Raw genomic sequence first — 23,083 nt, forward strand, 5'->3', positions numbered from 1 at the left:
CTAAATTAAGATTTCAAATGTACAGTTAGGGGAAAGGGGACATGGATAAGTGTACTTAAACAGGGTCAAACTGATCTTCACTCTAACTCTATTGAAGTCAAAGGGAGTGTGCTGGCTGAATAAGGACTGAAGAGTTAAGCATGAACTAGTACAGTATATTCTCTTCCCCAAATGATGGACTAGTCTATAAATATGAAAGTGGTCAGTTGGATTTACTTAGAAAATGCTGAGCAAAAGCTGTTTTTAATGTATAAACAGATGGAAATATCAGAGGAAATTTTACCTAGCGCAAAGAGAGAGGCATATTTTAAAAATTAAAAAAAAAAATACACTAGCTTTTCTACCTCCTGAACTCAACTTACTGTCTTTTTCCTCTGTGTTTCCAGTTCCAATTCCTTTCTTTCTTTGGCTCGGAATTCTTGACGCTGTTCAAAATAATCCAGATGTTTGACCTCTCTCTCAAAGTAATGAAGAACACTGGCACGCTATTAACACAAAGGCAAGCATGGTTTGTGGTGATCACAGTGAATCTGAATCATCGCACTTTTCAGCACATAATCCATCTACAGTAACAGCATTGCTTTAAAGCATCTTTTTAAATATACAGAACTAAATAAGAGATTCTGTAATAGTGTGATACATCTACCATTTCCTGATTAACCTGATAATGCTGTTATCAGTTTCCCTATCCTAGTGTGGGTTTATGCACAGACTTGCAGTAAAATAACAAAAGGCATGGATTAAAACTGATTTTAAATGTTTTTGGTGCAAGTCTGTGTGCGGCCAAAGTCACTTTTCTAGTCTCAATAACAAACTGACTTTACCCACTCACATTGTGAAACAAGAGTGACCCCTCACACACTTGCACCAAAATAACTAAATTGGTTTTATGATAATTATTTAGTTAAATCAATCCAGGTCTGTGTGTAAACCAGTCCTGAGTTACGTTTTATGCACTAAGCTCCCCAACGCCACCCGACCTCTCCACTATGCCAGTTATTTGAGTCAGACTGTGCACCAATTTCCCTAACACGACTGTTCAAGATCCTAGAGTTTTTTAACAGAATGTAAAGATTTTACAGTAAGTAGATAAATATTCCCAAATGGTGCTGGATTGACAACTCTGTCCAGTAAAGCCCTCTACTCACAAAACAAATACAATATGGGCAGAAGCAGCACAAGTTTCCCTACACTGGAAATGTGTCCCTAACCTGAACTGGAGAGGTTCTCTTTACTGAGCCAAGGGTGCCAGTTATCACCAGTATTCATATTGTTTCATTTTGGTTACATACCATAACTTCATAGTGAGCTCACAATATACATGAGTACATAAATGGTAGGAGGAAGGTTTGGGATAGTGAGCAGGAGCGGTTTGGGGAAAGAGAATAGGGAGAACAGAATAAGCCGCAGAAAAAATTGTTAGAACGAGTGAGACGGGGCCTCTAACTTGTTTTCTGGTGGGGAGAAGGAGCTGGGAGAAACTGAATGAAAGAGGTACAGAGAGAAGACATGCAAATTCAGCACCTAATTTCGCAAATTATTATTGATGCAAATTATTTATTATTTGTAGTGTTACAGCACCACGCCCCCATTGTGGTAGGCATTGTACAAACACACAGAACAAGACAGTCTCTGCCCCAAAGAGCTTACAATTTAAATGTTTTTACTCAAATGTGCAGTCCCAATGAGTTCGTGGGGGCTAGTTATGTAAGGGTTTGCAGGATCAGATCCTAAAAGATCTACAGTCAGATCCTTGGATGGTGTAAATCAGCATGGCTCAATTGAAGTCACTGACTTCCTTGGAGCAAAATTTATAGGAAAAAAGTCAAGGCAAGTGTATAGAATGTAGTTTATGAAACCTGGTGCCATTTTATGCGTGTGGCAAAAAATGGTGTTTCTACAGTTTGGACACTTCATCTACATTTTTCCCATTGCCTGGTTATAACGATGAAATTCTACCAACTCTGCTTCTTGAAACAACTAGTTTTCCTCTGAGGTCTCACTGCTGAGGACGTCCCAGGTCCAGCTTTGGTTTGTGAGACGTTATGAGATTGTGGCTGTGGATCATTTCAAACACAAGCTAATCACCTTTAGTATGTAGGAATCCGATAACCTGAAAGGATGTGCCTTAAAAAAAAAAAAAAGTCATGAAACCCCACAACATATGTGGTCACTTAAAGGGTAAGTAGAAAACGTTACAAACCTCGTTACTGGAAGGGTGACTTAATGTCCAAGAGACTTCTAAAATATGCAGAGTTCCAAAGTTATCAGATATAGCTAAAAAGTGCTGCTTTGCTATGAGAGTATAAAAACAAAATAAACAATGATGCTATTACTAAAGATACAGAAAGTAAATTAAAATGTTTGTGTAACCCCCAGACTGCAGGACATAAGCCAACCACTAACTAATAGGCTAAGAAGAAAATTCCCCTCTAAATTATTCTGTGATTGTCCACTATGGGTATTCTTGCATCTTCTTCTGAAGCATGTGGTACTGGTCATTGCTAGATATTGGATTAGATGGGCCAGTGACCTGACCCAGTATGACCATTACTGTGTTGGCATCTTTTTAACAATGAATTCTAGTATTTACTGATTAACTTTTCAGCTAAGGCCTCTATTCATACAGAATTCCAAATATGGTTATTTGAGTCATTGCATATTAGTTTTATTGTGGTCGTGCCCAGAGAACCTAATCACAGATTGGGACTCTACTGTGATAGGCATTCTACCCAAGGGAAGGATGGTTCCTGCCCCAAAGTGCTTATAATCTAGTAAGGGTCATGGAGCTTTTCTGCAGTTTCCATGGTTTCCCAGGGAATAGGCAAGTATAATTTGAAAACTCTTATGTAAAGTTCCAGGCATTTCTCTGACTCGCTATTAAAAATGTGAAAAAGATTTTGTTTTATTTAAGATGCACAGTTTCACCCATAAAATACTTAAACCTCATAAAGCTGTTGACAAAAATGTTTAAGCAAGTGTGCACATCCATCAATCTTTTTAAACAGAGAGAGTGAATAGCTCCCAAAGACTCATTTTTGTTAGATTTTTTTTTTTTAGGTTTTTGTTTTTGCTGCAAAAAATAGCCTTATTTTGTATTGTATTTCTAATAATTAAATGTCCCTTATTACATAGAAATATATTTTTACCTTTTCAAACTTGCTTAAAAGAAACAATATTTTTGTAACAATATTAAAAAACAAAAGAAACTGTGCTTAGTTGCTTATGTAATGATAAAAACATGAAGGCCCCAATACTGAAAAGATTTATGCATGTGTTTTACTTTATTCACAGTGCATAGTTTCACTGACTTCAATGGAACAATGCATAGTGTGTAAACTTAAGGATATGCATAAACCTTTCCAGGATCATGGTATAATTTATTTTTAAAGTAGTGTTATGAAAAAGTGTAATCACTGTCAACATACAAGAGACGATCCAGGGTTTGATGCAGGTGATCATTGATATAGAGATGTTCTGGGTCTGGGATGGCTCATGTGTTTTCTCCAGTAGGTCCCAAATATCAATATTTCCATCTTCTCTACCAATGAAGAAAACTCCTGCTCTCGATAAGGACCAATGTCCTACAGTATATCTTTTTGATGAGCAGCATGATTGAAGGATTGGGCCACTCTTAATTTAAAAAAAAAAAATCCAATATAAAAGAAACCAAAACAATCACAAACAGAAAAACAACCCAGTCAGAACTCTTTCCAGCCTCCTGCTTGTGTAATGTGAGAACGCTTCCCATTTCTGAGTGATCCCACTACACAAGTAATTATGGGGTCAAAACCAGCGTGTATATTGTTGACTGGTAAAGAGAAGCATTGTAGGGAAGTGGAAAAGTTGATGCCCACTCCCTCAGTTGAGGGAGTCTGCCTACCTATTGACAAACAAAAAATCTGGGTTTTGCTAGATGCAACTGAAGTCCTGGATTCCCAGGTGGCAGCAATAGTAAGAAACACGTTTTTCAATATTTGGCTGGCCAAAAGACTGCACCCATTCCTCACTGGTATGGATGCTACCATAGCCATCCTTGCCTTTGCTATCTTTAGGCTAGAATAGTGCATTTCCTTTTCCTTAGGACTAGTCACTTTGCCCTTCAATGTGCTATAACTCCAAAGGGAAAAAAAAGAGAGATTGAATTATTATTTGCTGTCTCTATTACTCTGTTGTTCAAATTACTTTTGTTTAATGGGGGGTTCCGCAAGCCTGTAATATTGTTTAGCACATCCTACCTCTACTCTCAAGCTCTTCTGACTGACAACAGACTGCTTGAAATGGAAATAGCCTGGGCAGAAGCCACAAGTGTCACGAAGGCTGGTATTAGAGAAAGTTGCTTCCTCCGTTGGAGTCAAGTTTACAAAACTATTTTTAAAAGCTTAGCTCTGGCAGGAGAAAATAGCTTATTTTTTTTAACCCAATTTATTTTCAAACTGGCCAGCTCTGCCATCTACCATCATTTCCGTGAGCCTTGTCCCTGAGGCTATATACTGTAGTTACTCTATTCTTTTCTCCATCAACTATAGCATGTCTGTTGCCAAAGTAACTTACTGTAACACCTTCTTTCCATATGGCAAAATTCCAGCCTCCAACACTAAGAATGATGTCTTTGAAAAATGGAGATCTTTGTATAGTGTGGACAATTCCATCATGGATGGTGTATTTGTTAGCTGGTTTCTGACCTAATGGAGTGAAAAGGACAATTATTTACTTGTAACTCTAGGTTTTTGAAGATAGCAAAATTGATCCTACAATCCTCAACCTAGTAGGAGTTTTTCTGGAATAACTATTGCAGGATTGGATCCATTATCTTTAATGATTCCTTCTCCTGGGTTTTTGTGCCTCAGATCCATGTGCTCTGAATCTGATTAGCACAGATAAAGGAAAGCGGCCTCACCCCAGTCTCCAAATATATGCCTGCAGTTTTGTCCAAGAAAATTGTGATATCAAACTCCCATAGTTGTGCCTGCCTGCCAATTGGTTAAAACATTTGAATACCTGATTACAGGCCCTTGCATTTTGATTAGTTTAATACACTCTCTTATCTTTAAGTCTCTGTTCTAATTTTCTAATAACTCTCAGGCATTAGTCCCCGAGGAAGGAGATCCTAGTGGGGAGCTATAGAAGGCACTGTACTTGCCTTTAGAGAATTTTCATTAATTCAGATATTGTTATTAGCTTTATTGTTCAGTGTACATTTCTGTGAGATACTGACACCATTTGAGAAGTTTTTAAAATATGCTGTCAGGGTTCCCTCCCCACTCTGAACTCTAGGGTACAGATATGGGGACCCGCATGAAAGACCCCCTAAGCTTATTTCTACCAGCTTAGGATAAAAACTTCCCCAAGGCACAAATTCTTCCTTGTCCTTGGAATGGTATCGCTGCCACCACCAAGTGAGTTAGACAAAGATTTAGGAAAAGGACCACTTGGAGTTCCTGTTCCCCAAAATATTCCCCCAAGTCCCTTCACCCCCTTTCCTGGAGAGGCTTCAGAGTAAACAAGGTGAGCACAGACCAGACCCTTGGGTTTTTAGGACACTAAAAACCACAGTCAGATTCCTAAAAACCAAACTTTTATTATAAAGAAAAAAAAGTAAAAGAAACACCTCTGTAAAAATCAGGATGGAAGATAATTTTACAGGGTAATAAAATTTAAAACACAGAGGATTCCCCTCTAGGCAAAATTTTAAAGTTACAAAAAAACAGGAATAAACCTTCCTCTTAGCATAGGGAAAATTCACAAGCTAAAACAAAAGATACTCTAACACATTTCCTTGCTATTATTTACTAGTTCTGTAATTTTAGATGCATCATTCAATAGGAGCTGGATTACTTGCTTGGTCTCTCTTTGTCTCAAGAGAGAACAACAAAAGCCCAAAACAAAAACCTTCCCCCACAGATTTGAAAGTATCTTCTCCCCTTATTGGTCCTTTTGGTCAGGTGCCAACCAGGTTATCTGAGCTTCTTAACCCTTTACAGGTAAAGGAGGGATTTTATGCTACCCTTAGCTGTATATTTATGACATATGCTTTTGATTTATGTCTATAAATTGAATATTTTTAGTCATCATCCTATAAACTGTTAGAGTTCAGCAAGCATTTCTTAGTTCATGATAGAAATAATAAGACATTAAAATGGAACTTAAAACTTCTAGCTTCTCACAATGTAACCCTCTTTATTGAATCCCTCAGTTACAAACATTGGAATATTTTTAGTATCCACCAATTAAATGCAAAAGCTACACTAATGCAGTTAAAATTAAAAAGCCAGGAAATACAGAAGTTTGGATTCCTACAGCAACATTGTCAGCCAAGTTGCATGACATACATACTACATATTTCCTTTCTGTTTTTATATCGTTAAATGAATGGTTTAATACTTAATATAGTATTGTTTCTGTTTTTAATATATACCAAAAGATACTCAGAATGTTCAGTGTGGCTAAGCTAATGTCACTTTAAGGACCTATTGGATTTGCACACATTTTCATTTTAACCGTGCAGCCAAATGATGTTTTAATATAGGTTTTTCTATTAATTTTGTTGTGTTTTAGAAAAATGCAATTTCCTATTTTAAATAATCCCAATTAAGCTTTCAAGTGAGAAGACTTCGGAAGGGGGGAATTTCCACTACTGCTACATTTGCTGCTATTCTGTGGCTGGAAATCATCTTCAGACTGTTTACAGGGCATCAGCTTACATTTAAGCTCCATCTATACTAACAAATTGACCCATTGCTGGCAATAGCTGCAACAGGTCCCACTAAGATGGTGTTAAAAACATTTTAATTACTAGTGTAAATGGGACAAAACTGTTTTCAGCATCACTGATCATGCATTCGGTACTGGTATTGAAGCGGGTTTTCTTCATTCTACAGTAGCAGTCAAATCCTTTTCAACACCAGTTTGGAGGCTCTTTGCTGATGCCGGTTGTCAGCAATGAGTCAAATTCCTTCTGCAGACAGGGCAAGAGTCCGTCCTACAAAGCTTACATCTCCGTGTAATAAAACAAGGCTTAAATCTATGTCTGTATCCTCTATATCCGTCCGGCCATCCATTAGCTTAAAAAGGCAGTTTTAGTTGATGGTGAAAAACTTGAACTTACTAATCAGTCTTCCTGAGTCACTCTCTCTTTCCATCTTCCAGTCGGAATAAATAACTTCACCATCCTGTGATGCCAGAAAAATCAAATAAATGCAAACAGAAACTGGGTGAAATATTTATAGCAAAAGCTTTAGTCAAAAGGTGCCTATTTTTAGTTTGTAAAATTGGAGTCTCTTTACTAAATGTAAATTTTTAGATAAATTTAATGTGAACATGTTTTAGCATGACTGCAAAAATGGGGCAAATGTTCACCTTACTTTATCAGTTGGGTTGTTTTAATTTAAAAAAAAACAAACCCTGCAGTCTTCAGGAAAAACACACCAATCAGCATTTATAGGGCATTCTTCATGTAGAGCTGGAGTAGTTCACATGTATTATATGGACCTTGCCCCATAGTTTTAGGAAAAGGTGGCAGCAAGAGAGAAAAATTATTTCAACGGGAACCCCAAAATGGAAGAAATGTAGGAAATTTTAAAAAGACACCCTTTTAAATTGTTCAATTTTGGCAGCTAGATCTAGTTTAAAGAGGGTAGAAGCTGGAACATTAGGCTTATTTTTAATACAGGACTAATTTGAAAAAAATTCAAAATATGATAAAGCTTTCATGAGACTTCTAGGGGAAACCTTGCAATAAACATTACTGTCCTAATAGTTCTGGCAATGGGAATAAGGACATTTTATGTGTTCCTGGGTTTAAGAATTAAGCTCAACACCTTTTGGCTAGGATTTCCAATGGAGTCTAGGGGAATTAGCCACCCAACTCCCACTGACTTTCAATCACAGCCTTTAAACATGAGTGTATAGCCCAGCGATCTTTAAAAGTAAAATATTTATATAAATGTGTCAAAATGGGCTACAAAGGCAAGGCAAATTCTGAGTTAAAAAACTACTGATTAACTCATAAAGAAAACATGTACATGCACCAGTCTGTGTAAATTGTCCAGCACACCCCTGCTATTTTAAGAATGATCAATCATAGATTATAATCAAAATGTTTAACTTACTTCAGTTCCAACAAAAAAGTTGGTGGGGATATTCTCCAATATCTGAAGAGCTTTGGCTGAAGGGACCTTTAACTGCTTATAAGGATTTTCATCTCCAAATATTTCTGGTTTGACTTGGTATTGCATCTTATCTTGAAAAGAGTATGGATATAATCATTTGGTTATATAGGGAAATTTACTAGATCAGGCATTTTATTTTCCTTACTAAGGTAATTCCAGGGTGAGGGATTAGAACTTTCAAGATGAGAAATAAGGAAGGGAAGAAAATTCCAGAGAAGAGTGAACCTAGTATGGCATGGAATAGAATGTTACCTTAATCTAGCAGGGGGAAAGAGGCTGAGCACATACAAATTGCTAGCAATAGAAGGCAGGCGAAGCAGTACTCTTGTGGTGCCTACACTTCAGATTTTTCATAAAATCTCCCACGGTTGCCCACCACTGATGCAGTTCCACTCGTGGCAGCCACAGCGGGAGCACTAGAGTCGGCCAGTTTACACAACAGTGGTTAAAATGCTGATGACACACTAGGACTCCCAATGTTGCTATCCCGGCAGAGCTCTAACACTGCTGTAGCAATGGGAGTAAGTGATCATCCATCCTGAATTGGGTGGGACAATCCAAAATGCAGAGTTCAAGTCCCAGGCTGAATGACTCCGGGACAGCATTTGTCACGGATTCCCTGCAGCGCCTGCTCCATGCCTTCCAAGGCTGGGGGCGGCATCAGCCTGTTCCTGGGGGTGGGGGGCTGAGTTTGGCCTTAGCCCCTCCTTTGTCATGAGGCCTTGCCCCTGCTCCTCCTCTTACCCCTGAGTCCCTTCCCCCCTGGCCAGGCCAGCAGCTGGAGCCAGGCTGTGGTAAGAGCCACCCTGGGCAGGTGGAGGACCCAGGGCTCCCCACAGTGGGCTGGCTCTTACCATGGCCTGGCTCTGGCTTTCGGCCTGGCCAGGGGACAGGGACTCAGGGGTAAGAGGAGGAGCAGGGGTGGTGTCACAGAGGGGGAAGGGCTCCTGCATGTGTCCTGCTTTTGCCTTTTGAAAAGGTGGTCACCCTAAATGGGAGAGGCTAAGAAAAACTCACAATACAGGATGTGTTTGTGGAGACAGCTATGCTGCAACCATGTAAATGGATAAGCAGGGTAGTAGGTCTGGGATGATAGCCAGAAAAATCTGTCACTTGAGAATCCTAAGCACTGCTGGAAAAGGTGTGATGGAAAACCCTGACTTCAGAGAATAACTGAGTCTGGGCACAATCCTATGAATATTTATGCACCCAAGTGGTCTCATTGACTTCAGTGGGACTATACAAATGAGTAACATTTCTCTGGTATAGATGTATTTGCTCTCTAGATTGAGCTTGTTGGCTGCTAACAGTGAATGTATATTTGTTTAAATAAATGTTTCACTTGGAATTAAAAAATATAGCAATATTTCTCTTGGTCTTTCTTTTGTTTAGACCAAACTTGACCAGGCAATGCCCCTTTCAACCTCAGGGGAAAAACATGATCACCAGTAATGAAAGTGTCTCACACTTGCTGGAGTCTGTGTTATTCTTATAAAACTTTTCATGTATCTCCAGAACTTGATAAAGACAATTGACAATGACTTCCGTTGTTCCAGAATTCTTACTTTCCTTCTTTGACAAGGGCTCAGTAGCAAGTTGGAATTAAACAGCTGAAAGATTAGTGTATCTCTTGGATGCTCTCATTTTTTGGGGGCGGCGGGGAATTTGAAGTTTGTTATGTGAATATGTTAAGGTAGTGAGTTTGTAGAATTATTTATGAACTTTTTATTTACAACTGTAGTTAGTAGTGGGCAGTACATAAATCTGATCCAGCACATCTTAGTAACAGAGTTATAGTGCTTCAGGGTCAGTGTGATAATGATTTCCAAAAGTATTTTTAAGGTCACATGCTGTCCCATTGGTACTAATTTGCTCCAAACCTTATAAACCTGCCTGATGATCGTTCACCATTCCAAATCTGCCTCGTCCCCCTTCTGTTGCCTTCCCCATTCTCCAAAGACTTTAATGATTTTTCAATATTTTCCTTTTGATTGCTGTTTTACCAACGCAAGCAGGAAGGATGGTCCACCCATTAGCGAATTGGATTAAATTACCTGATCAGTCAGTGACCTGTGTGACCTTGAGCAACTCACTTAACCTTTCTGTGTCTTAGTTTATCCCTCTGTAAAATGGGGGTAATAGCACTTCTCTACATTTTGAGGGACATGTGAGGATAAATATATTAAAGATTGTGTGGCAGTAACACTCAAATACTATGGTAATGGGAGCTATACAAGTACCTAAGATAGCATGATAGGTTTGCTCTCTGAGTACTTTCTCTGAAAGTATTATCGTACAGAAGACTAATAATTTCTGATGCAAAGTAAGCAAATAGAAGACTTGCCTCAGGAGTAGAAAATTAAGTAAGGAAAGGTTCATTTAAAATAAAACCCCAGATTAATAAATTTCTAACAGTGGCTCTAAAGGAGGAAATCACACATAGTACTGACCAAGGCTCAATTCACTTTAATGGGAATAAGTACGCCTGAGAAAAATAGCTTACTAATATAACTTCTAATGAGATCTGATAACCTGTGACCCATTGCTAGAGAATTCTGTTCTTCTCATACTGTATGTGTTCATTACCTTCACCATGCCATGATATACCAGTAAATTTAGGAAAACAGGTCCACTAGTTACAGTATATTTATGTTGCTTATCTTTTATTCTATATGCAGAGAAAAATCATCTTACCAAAATACTTACATGTCAAAAATATCCACTGAAAATATTACCTTGCATTTTGTAATGGAAATGCTCTTCCACTAGGCTAATTTTGGTAGGACTATAGTCTCCACTTGTGTCGCTCTTGGATAGGTTTGCCTGTTTAGTACAAAGGGAGTATTTGATAACTCATTTTGTCAAACACTTGAGGCATATGGCTAAATTGCTTTCTGTTGTAATGGTAAAGACCTGTCAGTCTGAAGTGCATTCTTCAGATTCCACAAATCCTTCCAACACCACCTTTGCTAGCTTCCAACACCGCCTTTGCTAGCAGTGGTTAAAATGTGACTCAGCGGTCTAGCCTACATTACGCTTTTCCCTCTCAAATGCCTCACTGTTGCCACTTCAATGTCAACTCCACTGGTGGTAGTCCCAGTGGCCACTGGTGTTTTAACAAACATGTCTCTAGACCTGCTCTGACCAGGATAGACAACCTGGTGGTAAAAGTGCTTGTATACATTACTACTTCCACTGTAGCCTGAGTTTATTCAGAAATTCTTAGATCATTTTAAAGTTCTTGTAAGCTAAGTTTGGAAAGTATTTGTCCTATTCTGTTCATGTTATAGGGATTCAAATATGCCCCCACACGAATCACAACAAAATTTAAAAGGAAAATCACAATACTGTGAACGTTTACATGGTAAGATTTGGGGTGAGGGGGTGGAGAGTGAGCCTGCATACACTCACCCCGCAGCAGTGGCTCCTATCCTGCAGGTCTGGACCTGGCTCCCCACTCCGGGCATTGTGACCGAGTGCACAGGGGTGACAGTGCCACTCAGGTTTGACCAGTGGGATTAGGGTTGGAGTACTGGGGCAGAGGGTGCTTCTACAGGTGGTTGGTGCCCTGTTGGCAGGGCAAAGAGGCAGCAGCAATAAAGGGACTTAGGTATGTTGTCTCTAAAGAGAGAGAACTGAATTTTCATACCTTTTCCCCTAAAACCATGACTTTTTTACCAAATTTAGCAGGATTGCACTGTGATTTTTTTTTTAAATTTAAAAATGCCATGACAACTCTGCAGGCCTATACATTATATACAGTACCTTAATGAGAGGTCTCCAGGAGAGATCTAGATGTTTAAAAGTAGTCGGTACATCAGGGGGAGCCTCGATAACCTTCTCTTCTTTTACTTTCTCGAATGAACTCTGGATAGTAGCTTTGGGGGCTCGAAGATCCCAAAATAATATGGAGCTCCACAAAACCAGAGATTGTAGGTTATTGCTATTCGTATGCTTAAAAATCATTTAAACTTTTCAATAAGCTTTTGTATAATTGTTTTTTATCTTCAAAATTAGTATAGCAATAGATGCAAGAGTTTGGGGAACAGAGAAATGGAGAACTAGTTTATAGCTACTTTTGTACACTATGGCATATAGTTACTCCACATTTTGTCCTCACTCTGTTCTTAATCGTATACTGTAGCTAAATAAGCATCATACAGTTTGAGAAAACTACACACTCAGTGGATGAAATGCACTCCCTTGCATAGAGCCTAATTACTTGGTCTGGAACTGTGTCTGCTGTGCAGCCTCTGGGTTGGAATTGCATCCACAGCCCTGCCAGCCAGTTGAAGAATATAAGAAATGTCATACTGGTCTGACTCAAGGCCTATCTAGTCCAGTACCCTGTCTCTGACAGTGGCCAGTAGTGGATGCTTCCTGAATGAAATGAGTTGTACTGGCAAAAGGACTATGTGCAGGTCTAACTCCATCTACACTAGGGCTTTTGCCAGTTTAGAAATTTTATTAAAAACCCACACTAATTGACGTTACTATTGAAGAAGAAGTTTCTTGTGTAGACATGGCCTTAGGTTATTTAGCAGCCTTCGGTGTATAAATGTAGTTCTGTGGCCTTCCAGGACAATCTACGTGGGGCCAGCACAGACGCTTTTTCTGTGGCACAGAGTGAGCATGAAAGCACCTCTGTAAGGCTGTCCAGCTAGTGGACCCCACACACTGCCCTTATGTGGGGCTTAAGTGATGTGGTGGTCTGTGTGCTGGCCCTCTGCAATAGGATGAATTTCATCTATTCCAGATAGGTTTGTAGGAATTCAGAACTTTGTCAGTTACACCACTGAATATATGCTGAAACATTTAGCAGAGAGAAGGAATAGGGTATATTTAGAAGGATTTTCAAAGGAATTCAGGAGACGTTTTGTGACTGTTTGTGCCCATGAAAACATTTGTAGAATGCATTACCAATCAGGAGAGCAGGTTACAAGCTGCACACAAACTCCAGTTCTGTTTTCAAAAGCAATGCCCATTCTGTTAACCTAAAATAATAATTAATTAACAATACAGGGAGGTGGAGATGAGAAATGACAACAAATTATTATCAACAAAGCTACTTCTTCACCGCCTCTAAAAACAGACTTTAAGAAAGAGAGCCTCTCGCTGTGGGCTGTACAACTCCCCTGGTACAGCTTTCAGAGTAGCAGCCATGTTAGTCTGTATTCGCAAAAAGAAAAGGAGTACTTGTGGCACCTTAGAGACTAACAAATTTATTTGAGCATAAGCTTTCGTGAGCAAGTCAGGGCTCATTAGCCCATTGATATGAAAATGAAACAAACACGTTTTACCAAAACAAACATACTGCAAGCAAATCAGTTAGTGCCTTGATATTCAGAAATGCCAAGCATGTAGAACTTGAAATGAGGTCAATGAGATCTTAAGTTACTGGCACAACTGAAAATCAGGCCCTCAATTGTCAAATATGTAAGTACCTAATATCCATTCTCTTGTAAATTTCATCCTGCTTAAACAAATAGCAAATCAGTGAAGAATTAATGGTAAACAATTACATAGTGAAATTGCAATTCAAAAAGTGAATATCTCAAATGATACTTGCTTATAGTAATTATAAATAATTTAGTTTTTATTAGGCTTCTTATGTTTTTCCAATAACACTTTTCTCTGAATTGATCATTTTTTTTTACTTATTTTCTCTCTTTTTAGATCAAAACAGAAAATTAGATTTACATTTAAACTTATTCAGAAAATAAAAGAATAGCAAACAAAGTGCTGATGAAATAATGCAAGTTATTGATTCCAGTACTGTTTTCTGATCTTATTTTCAAATCTAATTCCCAATCTCAAAAAGATGAAAATGTATGTACACAATGGAATCTTTGTCCAGAGAAAGAATTGACTACTTCCGGATAATTGGCAAAACCTGCATTTATCAGCTACTCAAGAAAGTTGCATCCATTCTTTTAACACTTTGTAAGCCAAATCCTACTAAATTTTCTCAAACAAACATGGCCACTGAAGTCAAAGGGTTATTTGCATGGGTAAGGAAGGCTGGATTAGAATCCGAATGTAGTTTGTTTACTTTCTATCATGCAGTTTTGTAATATTGGATTTGCTGACCCTGTGCCACTGTAGCACTGATGCTCTAGACAGACCCTGAGTTGAACCACTGGCAAATATGTATGTACTCTTCTGGGGAGGCCTTGTCTTTATACGTGTATATACAGTGCCAAGAGGGGGTTGTGGGTACTATCACAATATAATTAGTGATTAATGTGCAATGTATCAATCTTCCTTCCAAAGATGTATATGCATTGTCTTCTCCACAGTCTTCACTCGAGCGTTAATGCAGTAGCAACTGAGTCTTAAAATCTTAGTTACAAGAAATTCTCAAGGTAACATCCACTTTGGGTTGTGGGTCAGATTTTTTCAGTCTGGCCTCTTTTTTGCACACCTCACTAATCCTACTACTTAGACAGCAAATGATCACCTTGGGCTGACTCATGGAATCCCTCTTTCCCTCCCACACTAACTTTAGAGGGAGCTGGATGGGCCCTTAAGATACTGTGGATGGAGCACTATGAATAGGATAGAAAGTAAATGTAGGTGCAATTTTTGTGGGTGCAACTTCTATCTAGAAAAAGGAGAACTGTTAGTGAAGTCATTTCTGGCAACTAAGTTGTTTAGGTGACCTAAGAAGTTATTGCTTTAACTTCTTGGTGTCAGGCTAGGAATTCCCATAGTAGAGTTAATATACAAAAAGAAAAGGAGTACTTGTGGCACCTTAGAGACTAACCAATTTATTTGAGCATAAGCTTTCGTGAGCTACAGCTCACTTCATCGGATGCATAAAGTGGAAAATACAGTGGGGAGATTTATATACACACAGACCATGAAAAAAACGGGTGTTTATCATACACATTGTAAGGAGAGTGATCACTTAAGATGAGCTATTACCATCAGGAGAGTGGGGTGGGGGAAGAGAAAACCTTTTGAAGTGATAATCAAGATGGGCCATTTCCAGCACATTTCCAGGAGTTAACAAGAACGTCTGAGGAACAGTGGGGGGGAGGGGGGGGAAATAAACAAGGTGAAATAGTTTTACTTTGTGTAATGACTCAACCACTCCCAGTCTCTATTCAAGCCTAAGTTAATTGTATCCAATTTGCAAATTAATTCCAATTCAGCAGTCTCTCGTTGGAGTCTGTTTTTGAAGTTTTTTTGTTGAAGAATAGTCACTTTGAGGTCAGAAATCGAGTGACCAGAGAGACTGAAGTGTTCTCCGACTGGTTTATGAATGTTATAATTCTTGACATCTGACTTGTGTCCATTTATTCTTTTACGTAGAGTCTGTCCAGTTTGACCAATGTACATGGCAGAGGGGCATTGCTGGCACATGATGGCATATATCACATTGGTAGTTGTGCAGGTGAACGAGCCTCTGATAGTGTGGCTGATGTGATTAGGCCCTATGATGGTGTCCCCTGAATCTATACTCTCCTGCTGGTAATAGCTCATCTTAAGTGATCACTCTCCTTAAAATGTATATGATAAACACCCATTTTTTTCATGGTCTGTGTGTATATAAATCTCCCCACTGTATTTTCCACTTTGTGCATCTGATGAAGTGAGCTGTAGCTCACGAAAGCTTATGCTCAAATAAATTGGTTAGTCTCTAAGGTGCCACAAGTACTCCTTTTCTTTTTGCGAATACAGACTAACACGGCTGCTACTCTGAAACCAGTTAATATACAGTAACTCCTCACTTAACGTTGTCCTGGTTAATGTTGTTTCATTGTTACGTTGCTGATCTATTAGGGAACAAGCTTGTTTAAAGTTGCGCAATGCTCTCTTATAACGTGGTTTGGCAGCTGCCTGCTTTGTCCACTGCTTGCAGGATTCTCAGGAAGAGCAGCCCCTCCTTGTGGGGATTAGAACCGGGGGTCGGGGGGGGGGGAAGGGCTGTCATTGTTTGGCATTCTAGGATGCAGTCAGAAATACAGTACTGAGCCCAAGTACTACTGAGATTATTATAAATAATTTCATCTTGTTACACCTGATCTGCAGTTCACACACTGCTTTTATTAGTCATTTGTTAAAAATATAAAGAAAAAGTAATAAAATATCCATTGAAACTCACCTCAAAATAGTCTGGCAGCCAGTGTATATCTGTTATTACTGTTTTATGGCCATATTCTATGGAAGAGACTGCACAATATCTCACAAAATGTGGTTCCTTACCACTTTGTTGTGCTTGTATAAATGTTGGCTAGAGAAGTTTTTAAAAGATACATTTTAAAAGGTATGTTTTGCAAAACACAACATTAGTTATCAAGAAAAAAGAGGAAACTTCTCATATTGTTAATGTTCCTTTACAGTATTTTAGTTCAACCTAGAAACCTTTCTAGGGGTCTGATCTAAAGCCCATCAAAGTCAATGTAAAGTCTCAGTCAGCTTTGAATCAGGCCCTGGCATACCATACTCTAAAACTTATGTCCACAATTGCTCTACCCACCTCCAATATAGCATTATTTCTTCCACTGTGCTCTCAGGCCTTCCTTCTAATTACCCACTTTTGTATCCTCTTTCCATTCTCATCTTTGTGCCTTCTTCCATACCACACACTCTGCCTGGAACTATCTCCCTCATTCCATGAGCCAAACCACCTTCCCTCTACCCTTTAAATATGTCCTTTAAAACACACTTCCATACACACCTTTAGCACTGGGGAAAATTTCTGTTCTGCTTTCAGTTTATACCTCATCCAATATTGATTTGATCTATTCGGTAGCTTCCTGGGGGTAGGGCTGAATACACTGTTGGTGCTCAATAAATAACAATGCCCTATTGTATCTCTGGTCTGTGTGGATTACAGTAATATTATTTATCTGAGTTGATGATGTAGATATGAGATTTGGTAAAGATTTATTTTGTTGCCTCACGTATCGGAATACAAACAGTCTAGTTAGTACTTCATTGCCAGGCTGATATTTCCTTCATTTTAAGCCTGCATTCCCTTTCCCATATTTTATTTCCTAACTTTCTCTCATTTTCCTTTCCCCCCCCTTTTTTTTTTAATTCACAGCAGGGCATACTCCAGCACTAAATACAGAACTCAAGTACTAACCATATTAACAGCAGTGTTCTTGCTTCCACCAGCACCAGTTTTAGCATTCTGCAGCTTTTCTTCATACTCAGAAATGTCCCACAGTACAACCTATGAGGAGAAATGAATGTCCTTACAAAGTATTTTTTTCTGTTTAAATGATAGATTAAAACATACTTCTGAACTGTAATATGAGCACTGTTTGAGACTAGAAGGAGGAAGGCTACTTTCTATACCAGAACTGCAGGGTGGTGGTTTTTTTTAAGGTATTGCCTCTGTAGACCCTCACTGTAGCAGTCTTGTGCAACAAGACTGCAAATCCTAGAACCATCTGAGTCACTTAACAATTGGTTGGTCTGTGTAGCTTGTCACACTGATCAAGCATTTCTAAGTGTTACCTTTAAAGTGATTGCTGAGGCTGTGGACTAAAAAACTGCTTCTATGACATCACATCCTCAGACTCAATAAAGGATTAGACATTTCTATGGATGATGAGAATGTTTACTGACAGGATAAAACATTTATACGGGATATAAACTTTCATCTTTCATAAACCAACATTAATTGACGAAAGTTGGGAATAAAACTTCCCGTCCATAAAAATGTCTAATCCTTTTCTGAATTGTTTTAATCTCCTGGGGTCAGTAATATCTTGTGGTTCCACAGGTTAATTATGTGTTGTGTAAAGAAGCAATTTCTTTTTTTAACAGATTAAATGCATTTCCTCTCAATTTTATTGTCCTGCACTTAGGACGGAAGAATTCCATGCACTGCTACAGGCTGGGGACCGACTGGCTAAGCGGCAGTTCTGCAGAAAAGGACCTGCAGATTACAGTGGATGAGAAGCTGGATATGAGTCAACAGTGTGCCCTTGTTGCCAAGAAGGCAAAAGGCATATTGAACTCCATTAGTAGGAGCATTGCCAGCATGTTGACGGAAGTAATTATTTCCCTCTATTTGGCACCGGGGAGGCCACATGTGGAGTATTGTGTCCAGTTTTGGGCCCCCCACTACAGAAAGGATGTGGACCAGTTGGAGAGTCCAGCGGAGGGCAACAAAAATTATTAGAGGGCTGGGGCACATGACTTATGAGGAGAGGCTGAGGAAACTGCGGTTATTAAGGGCTTGGCTACACTTGCAAGTTAGAGCGCATTAAAGCAGCCCCGGGCACCCTAGCTCCTGAGGTGTCCACACTGGCAAGGCATGTATAGCGCCTGGACTCTGTAGCTGGAGCGCTCCTGGTAATCCACCTCTATAAGAAGCATAAAGCTTGCTGCGCCCCGGCTGAAACAAGGTCAGTGTGGACAAAGTGTTGCATTACTGCGCTGTGATTGGCCACCAGAAACGCCCCATAATCCCCTGAAGTCAAGTGGCCACTCTTCTCATTCTGTTGAAATCGGCCGCAGGCATGCAGATATTCCCTTTCAAAGCTCAGTTTCTGACAGCCAGCATGCTTATCTGCTCTGGGACAAAGCAAACCGTTAGTGTGGAATGCTGCCATTGTGAGTGTGTATGAGAGAGGGGGGAGGGTCTGCTGCTGTCTGAACTTACAAGACAACATGCTGACACACTCTCAGCCCCCTAGAACACACTGTCTCTCCCCCCACATACACACAACACACTTCCTGTCACACTCCACCCCCTTCCTCCCCACATTTGAAAAGCACGTTGCAACTACTTGCACACTGGGATAGCTATCACAGTGCACTGCTCTTTGTGGCATTGCAAGAGCTGCTAATGTGTCCACGCCAGTGCGCTTGCAGCTGACAGTGTAAACACACGGCAGCATTTTCCCTGTTGTGGTCTCCGAAGGCTGGTTTAACTCCCAGTGCTCTACATCTGCAAGTGTAGCCAAACCCTTAGTCTGCAGAAGAGAAGAGTGAGGGGGAGAGTCTAACAGATTCTTTTGTTCCTGTGAGGCTGGGTTTGTCCCATACCTGCCCTGATGAAGTGTGAACCTCTTCTCTGCTCTTGGAGAGTTTTTGCCTGGGCTTATTTTAAGCCATGAGGATACATTTTCAGCCTCATAACTACATACATGAAATTATAACCTGTAACATTACTATAACATCACTGTAACAACAATGCTTAGTGCCTTCCAAAGACACCCGCTATGACAAACTTTGCATTGGATGCCACACAATCATTTTATAAAGATGAACATGGGGGTGTAGGGTGTTTCCCTGAGGTACAGAGTGTCACACTATTTCACTAGGAGGGTGGTGAAGCACTGGAATGGGTTACCTAGGGAGGTGGTGAAATCTCCGTCCTTAGCTGTTTTTAAGGCCAGCTTGACACAGCCCTCGTTGGGATGATTTAGTTGGGATTGGTCCTGCTTTGAGCAGGGCGTTGGACTAGATGACCTCCTGAGGTTTCTTCCAACCTTAATCTTCTATGATTCTATGTCTCCTTGTTTTTGTATTATGGTAGAGGATAAATGGGGTGCCCAACTGTATCTTTTGTACCATTTATCATTTTATATATTCTCTATCATGTTCATATTTTATTGATTTCCTCTCTAGAACCAAAAAAGTAGGAGAACTCTAAAGATGGGAAGCATTCATATTCTAAAGCCACAATGACGTACAAGCAGGGACATGGATCTGGACATGGCCTGGTGCAACTGGTAACAGACATGCAGGTACTATTGGTCCAAGGAAAGGCCCACACTTCTGCCATATTGGAGATGAAGGATAAAGGCAGCATAGCCCTCCTAAAGACAAGCATCTACCGAAACCATGAAGAAGTTATGATCACAGTCTGCTTTGGTACCATCTACATCAAGGAAGCTGGACTGATCTGTTATACTAGATCCCTCACAAGACCACAACTTCTTTACATATTCTCCCTTTCTTTAAGGTATCTGGTGCTGTCCCCTGGCAGACAAGATACTGAACTAGACAGACTGCTGATCTGATCAAGCATGGTAATTTCTATGTTTTTTCTACGACCTGCTATCAATGGACGAAAATGCTCCGTTTCTGGAGCCAAGAGACCTGGATGGGTCTAGAGCTTTCAGTTAGCTTAGCCACTTAGATATGAGAAGTGGACATTTTTAGTCAACCCAGTCCCCTTAGTGGTTCTGGGACATGAAGAATAGTATGCAATACTCCTAAGAGTGGCAACGTGCCAAGGCAATTCTATGGAGGAGAAACCTCAGATACTCCTTCTGATAAATTACCAACAAAACAGCAAAATGCATTAAAGAAAAAAAATGAGTCCATGAGGGTCACTGTCCAAACAGTTGTCCACAGTATGAAGAATTTCTTCAGATAAGATCATGCCTATCCTATCAGCATTATTTGGTGTGGAATACTCTCTTGTGCTGTCAAACCTCTCTCACAAGAGGGATTTAGATGCAGACACAGGTAGGGAACCACTAGGAATGTGGTTCCTTAGGAAACTGAGAAGGAACAGGGGAATAGGACATAAAGTGCAGGCAACGGGATTTCCTTGTAGATATTTGATTATCCGTGGGTTAAGAGACTTGGTTGCCCATACCTGCACAATAAAGGTACAAACCCTGTTTCACTACCACAGTGGGCTCATTTGTACAGAATCCATGGGAGCTGAAACTTGGGTATTTTTCCCACAAGTGGTGTGATTTGGCCATGTGTATTTTGACTGTGCTTCACTAGTTTATACAAACTACCAAGTTTGCTGCCATACTGCATTTTCCATTTGTTCAAGAACACTCAATATTCACTATTTAGTGCAGATACACTAATGTAGTAAATTAAAATTCAAAAATGAAGATTGACTAGAACAATCCATATAGAAAATAACAGAACGAAAAAGAAAGGAACCAACACCTGTCCATTCATACAGCCTCCAGCAATGATATTGGGATCAGATGGACAGAACTCAAAGCAGTAGATATCTTCAGGGCAATCCAGCATTAACTAGAAAAAATAATAAACAATAGAGAAATACAGCCATGTTGGAAAGATTGTTCCTTTGCTGTCTGAATGCTCTGAATATTTTAAAATCCTGTTTAAATACCTGAGGGTGAATAGGGTCAGAGAAACTCCAAAAAAGAATTGGTGACTTCCGCAACAACAGTTTACCCGACTGGGCAATGCGTTCTTCATAAGAAAGCCGCTCTGTTACTGACACTGCTATAATCCCTGATGGAGGGGAAAACAAACAACTTCATCGTCGATAAAGGGAAAATGTTAGCAGTTCTTAAAAAAAAAAAATGCCATGCCCACTTCAAGTGTTAATGGCTCTGTTAATTATTACTTTATAGGTGACCTGTAAAGAGAGACAATTGGCTATGTCTCCTTTTCATATACATAGCCAATTTTTTCCCCACTGTAAGTCACCTTTAAAGCAATAATTTTAGTTAATGAATGATTAGGCACCTTTATAAATGCATGATGGAAGCCCAAGACCAGAATATAACAAAATATTTTTGCTAAGAGTTGTTAAATTGTAATCTCAAAACTGGAATAACGTGACAGACATGGTTATGCTCTTGGGCACCCATTAAGAAACCAATTCCTTTGTTGTTATACTTAAAAAGAAGGCAGATTTCCTGTGCATCCTCCAGTGTTGGCTATTCAGTGGCATGTGTGGAGCTGCAATATCCCAAAGGAAGCACTGGGAAGCATTCAGAATGTATACTGGTGCTCTCTGCACTCAGGTGGAGCCACATAGCCAAGTGGTGGGGAGAAGTTGAAAGAGAAGCAGGGCCCCATGGAGAGTGTGTGCTTCTGGGATAATATGAGAAAGAAATTAGGCCCAGCACAATTAGAGTCCCTTTAAATGGGTTTCACAAGGGGAAAATTTCCTTCCTATGTATTCTCTACTATACACTTGTACAAGAAATCATCTGGACTACAACATTACCTCTTTGATTTCTACACAATATCTGTCCATATCCCACTTTATCTCAAATCAGTGGTTTCCACATTTAAAAGCCAATAAAACCTTCATCAATTTAAACTTTAAAGCTCTCAAACTATTTAAGGCATGAACTAAATATTCGATAAGCATTACCATAAATGGTTGGGTGCCAGCAAACACAGCTAACTGTTCTATGCTTCAGATAGTGCAGGTCTGTAAACGATTGGTATTCCTTAAGGTAAGCATCTGACTTGCCACCAAAGGCACTTTCGTCTTCTGCTAATGCTTTCCAGTCATCAAAAAAGGCATTCATTATTTCATTTTGCTGCAATGCTATTTCCACTCTGTGTTATGAAAATAATAGTTAACATTTTCAAAAAATGTCAGATGTGATTATTCAATGGGATAATTACCCACTAATTCAATAGAGAGACATCTTCCATTTAAAAGTTATGACCACATCCCCCAAAGTGGTACGCACAATGGTTACCCTGTGCTGGTCAGTCCTCTCAAGAGAGCCCTTCACATTCAAATAGACGTACTGTGCTATCACTTCACTTGTGTGTACTCAGATAGATTTGATTTCAGTGATTAGGCTCTTGAAGTTTACTGCCCAATCCTTGAACCCCAATGATTTCAGTGGACTCCTCAAGTGAGTAAGAGCTGTAGAACTGGGCCCTCACAGTTTATAGTTCCTCCTTCTACTTAATCCAGCAGAGGAGTCCTAGGGCCACATCCTCAGTTGATATAAATAGATGTAGCTCCCTGACTTTAATAGAGCTATGTCATTTACACCTGCTGAGGATCTGGGCCATAATTTTTTGTTTGCCCATGAAAATGAATTTGTCACGAACTGTATTACTTGTTCCCATGTAAATGAATGTGATGTCACAAACCTATTACAGTATCAAGTAAGAAGAAAAATAGGCTAGGAAGATGCAGAATATAGAAACTTAGGAACTGCACTACTTGGACCAGACCACTGGTC

General features: G+C 39.6%; 1 protein-coding gene across 9 annotated transcripts in view; it reads right to left on the reverse strand.

Annotated features, from left to right (window-relative positions):
* DNAI3 (dynein axonemal intermediate chain 3) overlaps positions 1–23,083 on the reverse strand; it is a 56,741-nt gene that overhangs the window by 7,394 nt on the left and 26,264 nt on the right. For 4 of the 9 annotated variants that reach the window (XR_012640585.1, XR_012640584.1, XM_074961405.1 and 1 more), the window contains 14 exons: positions 22,249–22,439; positions 21,250–21,374; positions 21,060–21,149; positions 17,269–17,358; positions 16,282–16,410; positions 13,092–13,165; positions 11,937–12,084; positions 10,907–10,994; positions 8,112–8,242; positions 7,109–7,172; positions 4,555–4,685; positions 3,429–3,633; positions 2,204–2,295; positions 363–485 (listed from right to left, as the gene is read on the reverse strand). Coding sequence is in view for 6 of the 9 variants with exons in the window: in XM_074961405.1 (XP_074817506.1) it covers positions 363–485; positions 2,204–2,295; positions 3,429–3,633; positions 4,555–4,685; positions 7,109–7,172; positions 8,112–8,242; positions 10,907–10,994; positions 11,937–12,084; positions 13,092–13,165; positions 16,282–16,410; positions 17,269–17,358; positions 21,060–21,149; positions 21,250–21,374; positions 22,249–22,439 (1,681 nt within the window). In the remaining 3 variants the exon portion in view is untranslated. Of the gene's footprint in view, positions 1–362; positions 486–2,088; positions 2,128–2,203; positions 2,296–3,428; positions 3,634–4,554; positions 4,686–7,108; positions 7,173–8,111; positions 8,243–10,906; positions 10,995–11,936; positions 12,085–13,091; positions 13,166–16,281; positions 16,411–17,268; positions 17,359–21,059; positions 21,150–21,249; positions 21,375–22,248; positions 22,440–23,083 lie in introns of those variants that run through there. The other 5 variants (XM_074961406.1, XM_074961408.1, XR_012640586.1 and 2 more) reach the window with 5 other exon arrangements.

This window comes from Natator depressus, chromosome 8 (assembly GCF_965152275.1).
Source record: "Natator depressus isolate rNatDep1 chromosome 8, rNatDep2.hap1, whole genome shotgun sequence".
In the NCBI taxonomy this organism is placed as follows: domain Eukaryota; kingdom Metazoa; phylum Chordata; order Testudines; family Cheloniidae; genus Natator; species Natator depressus.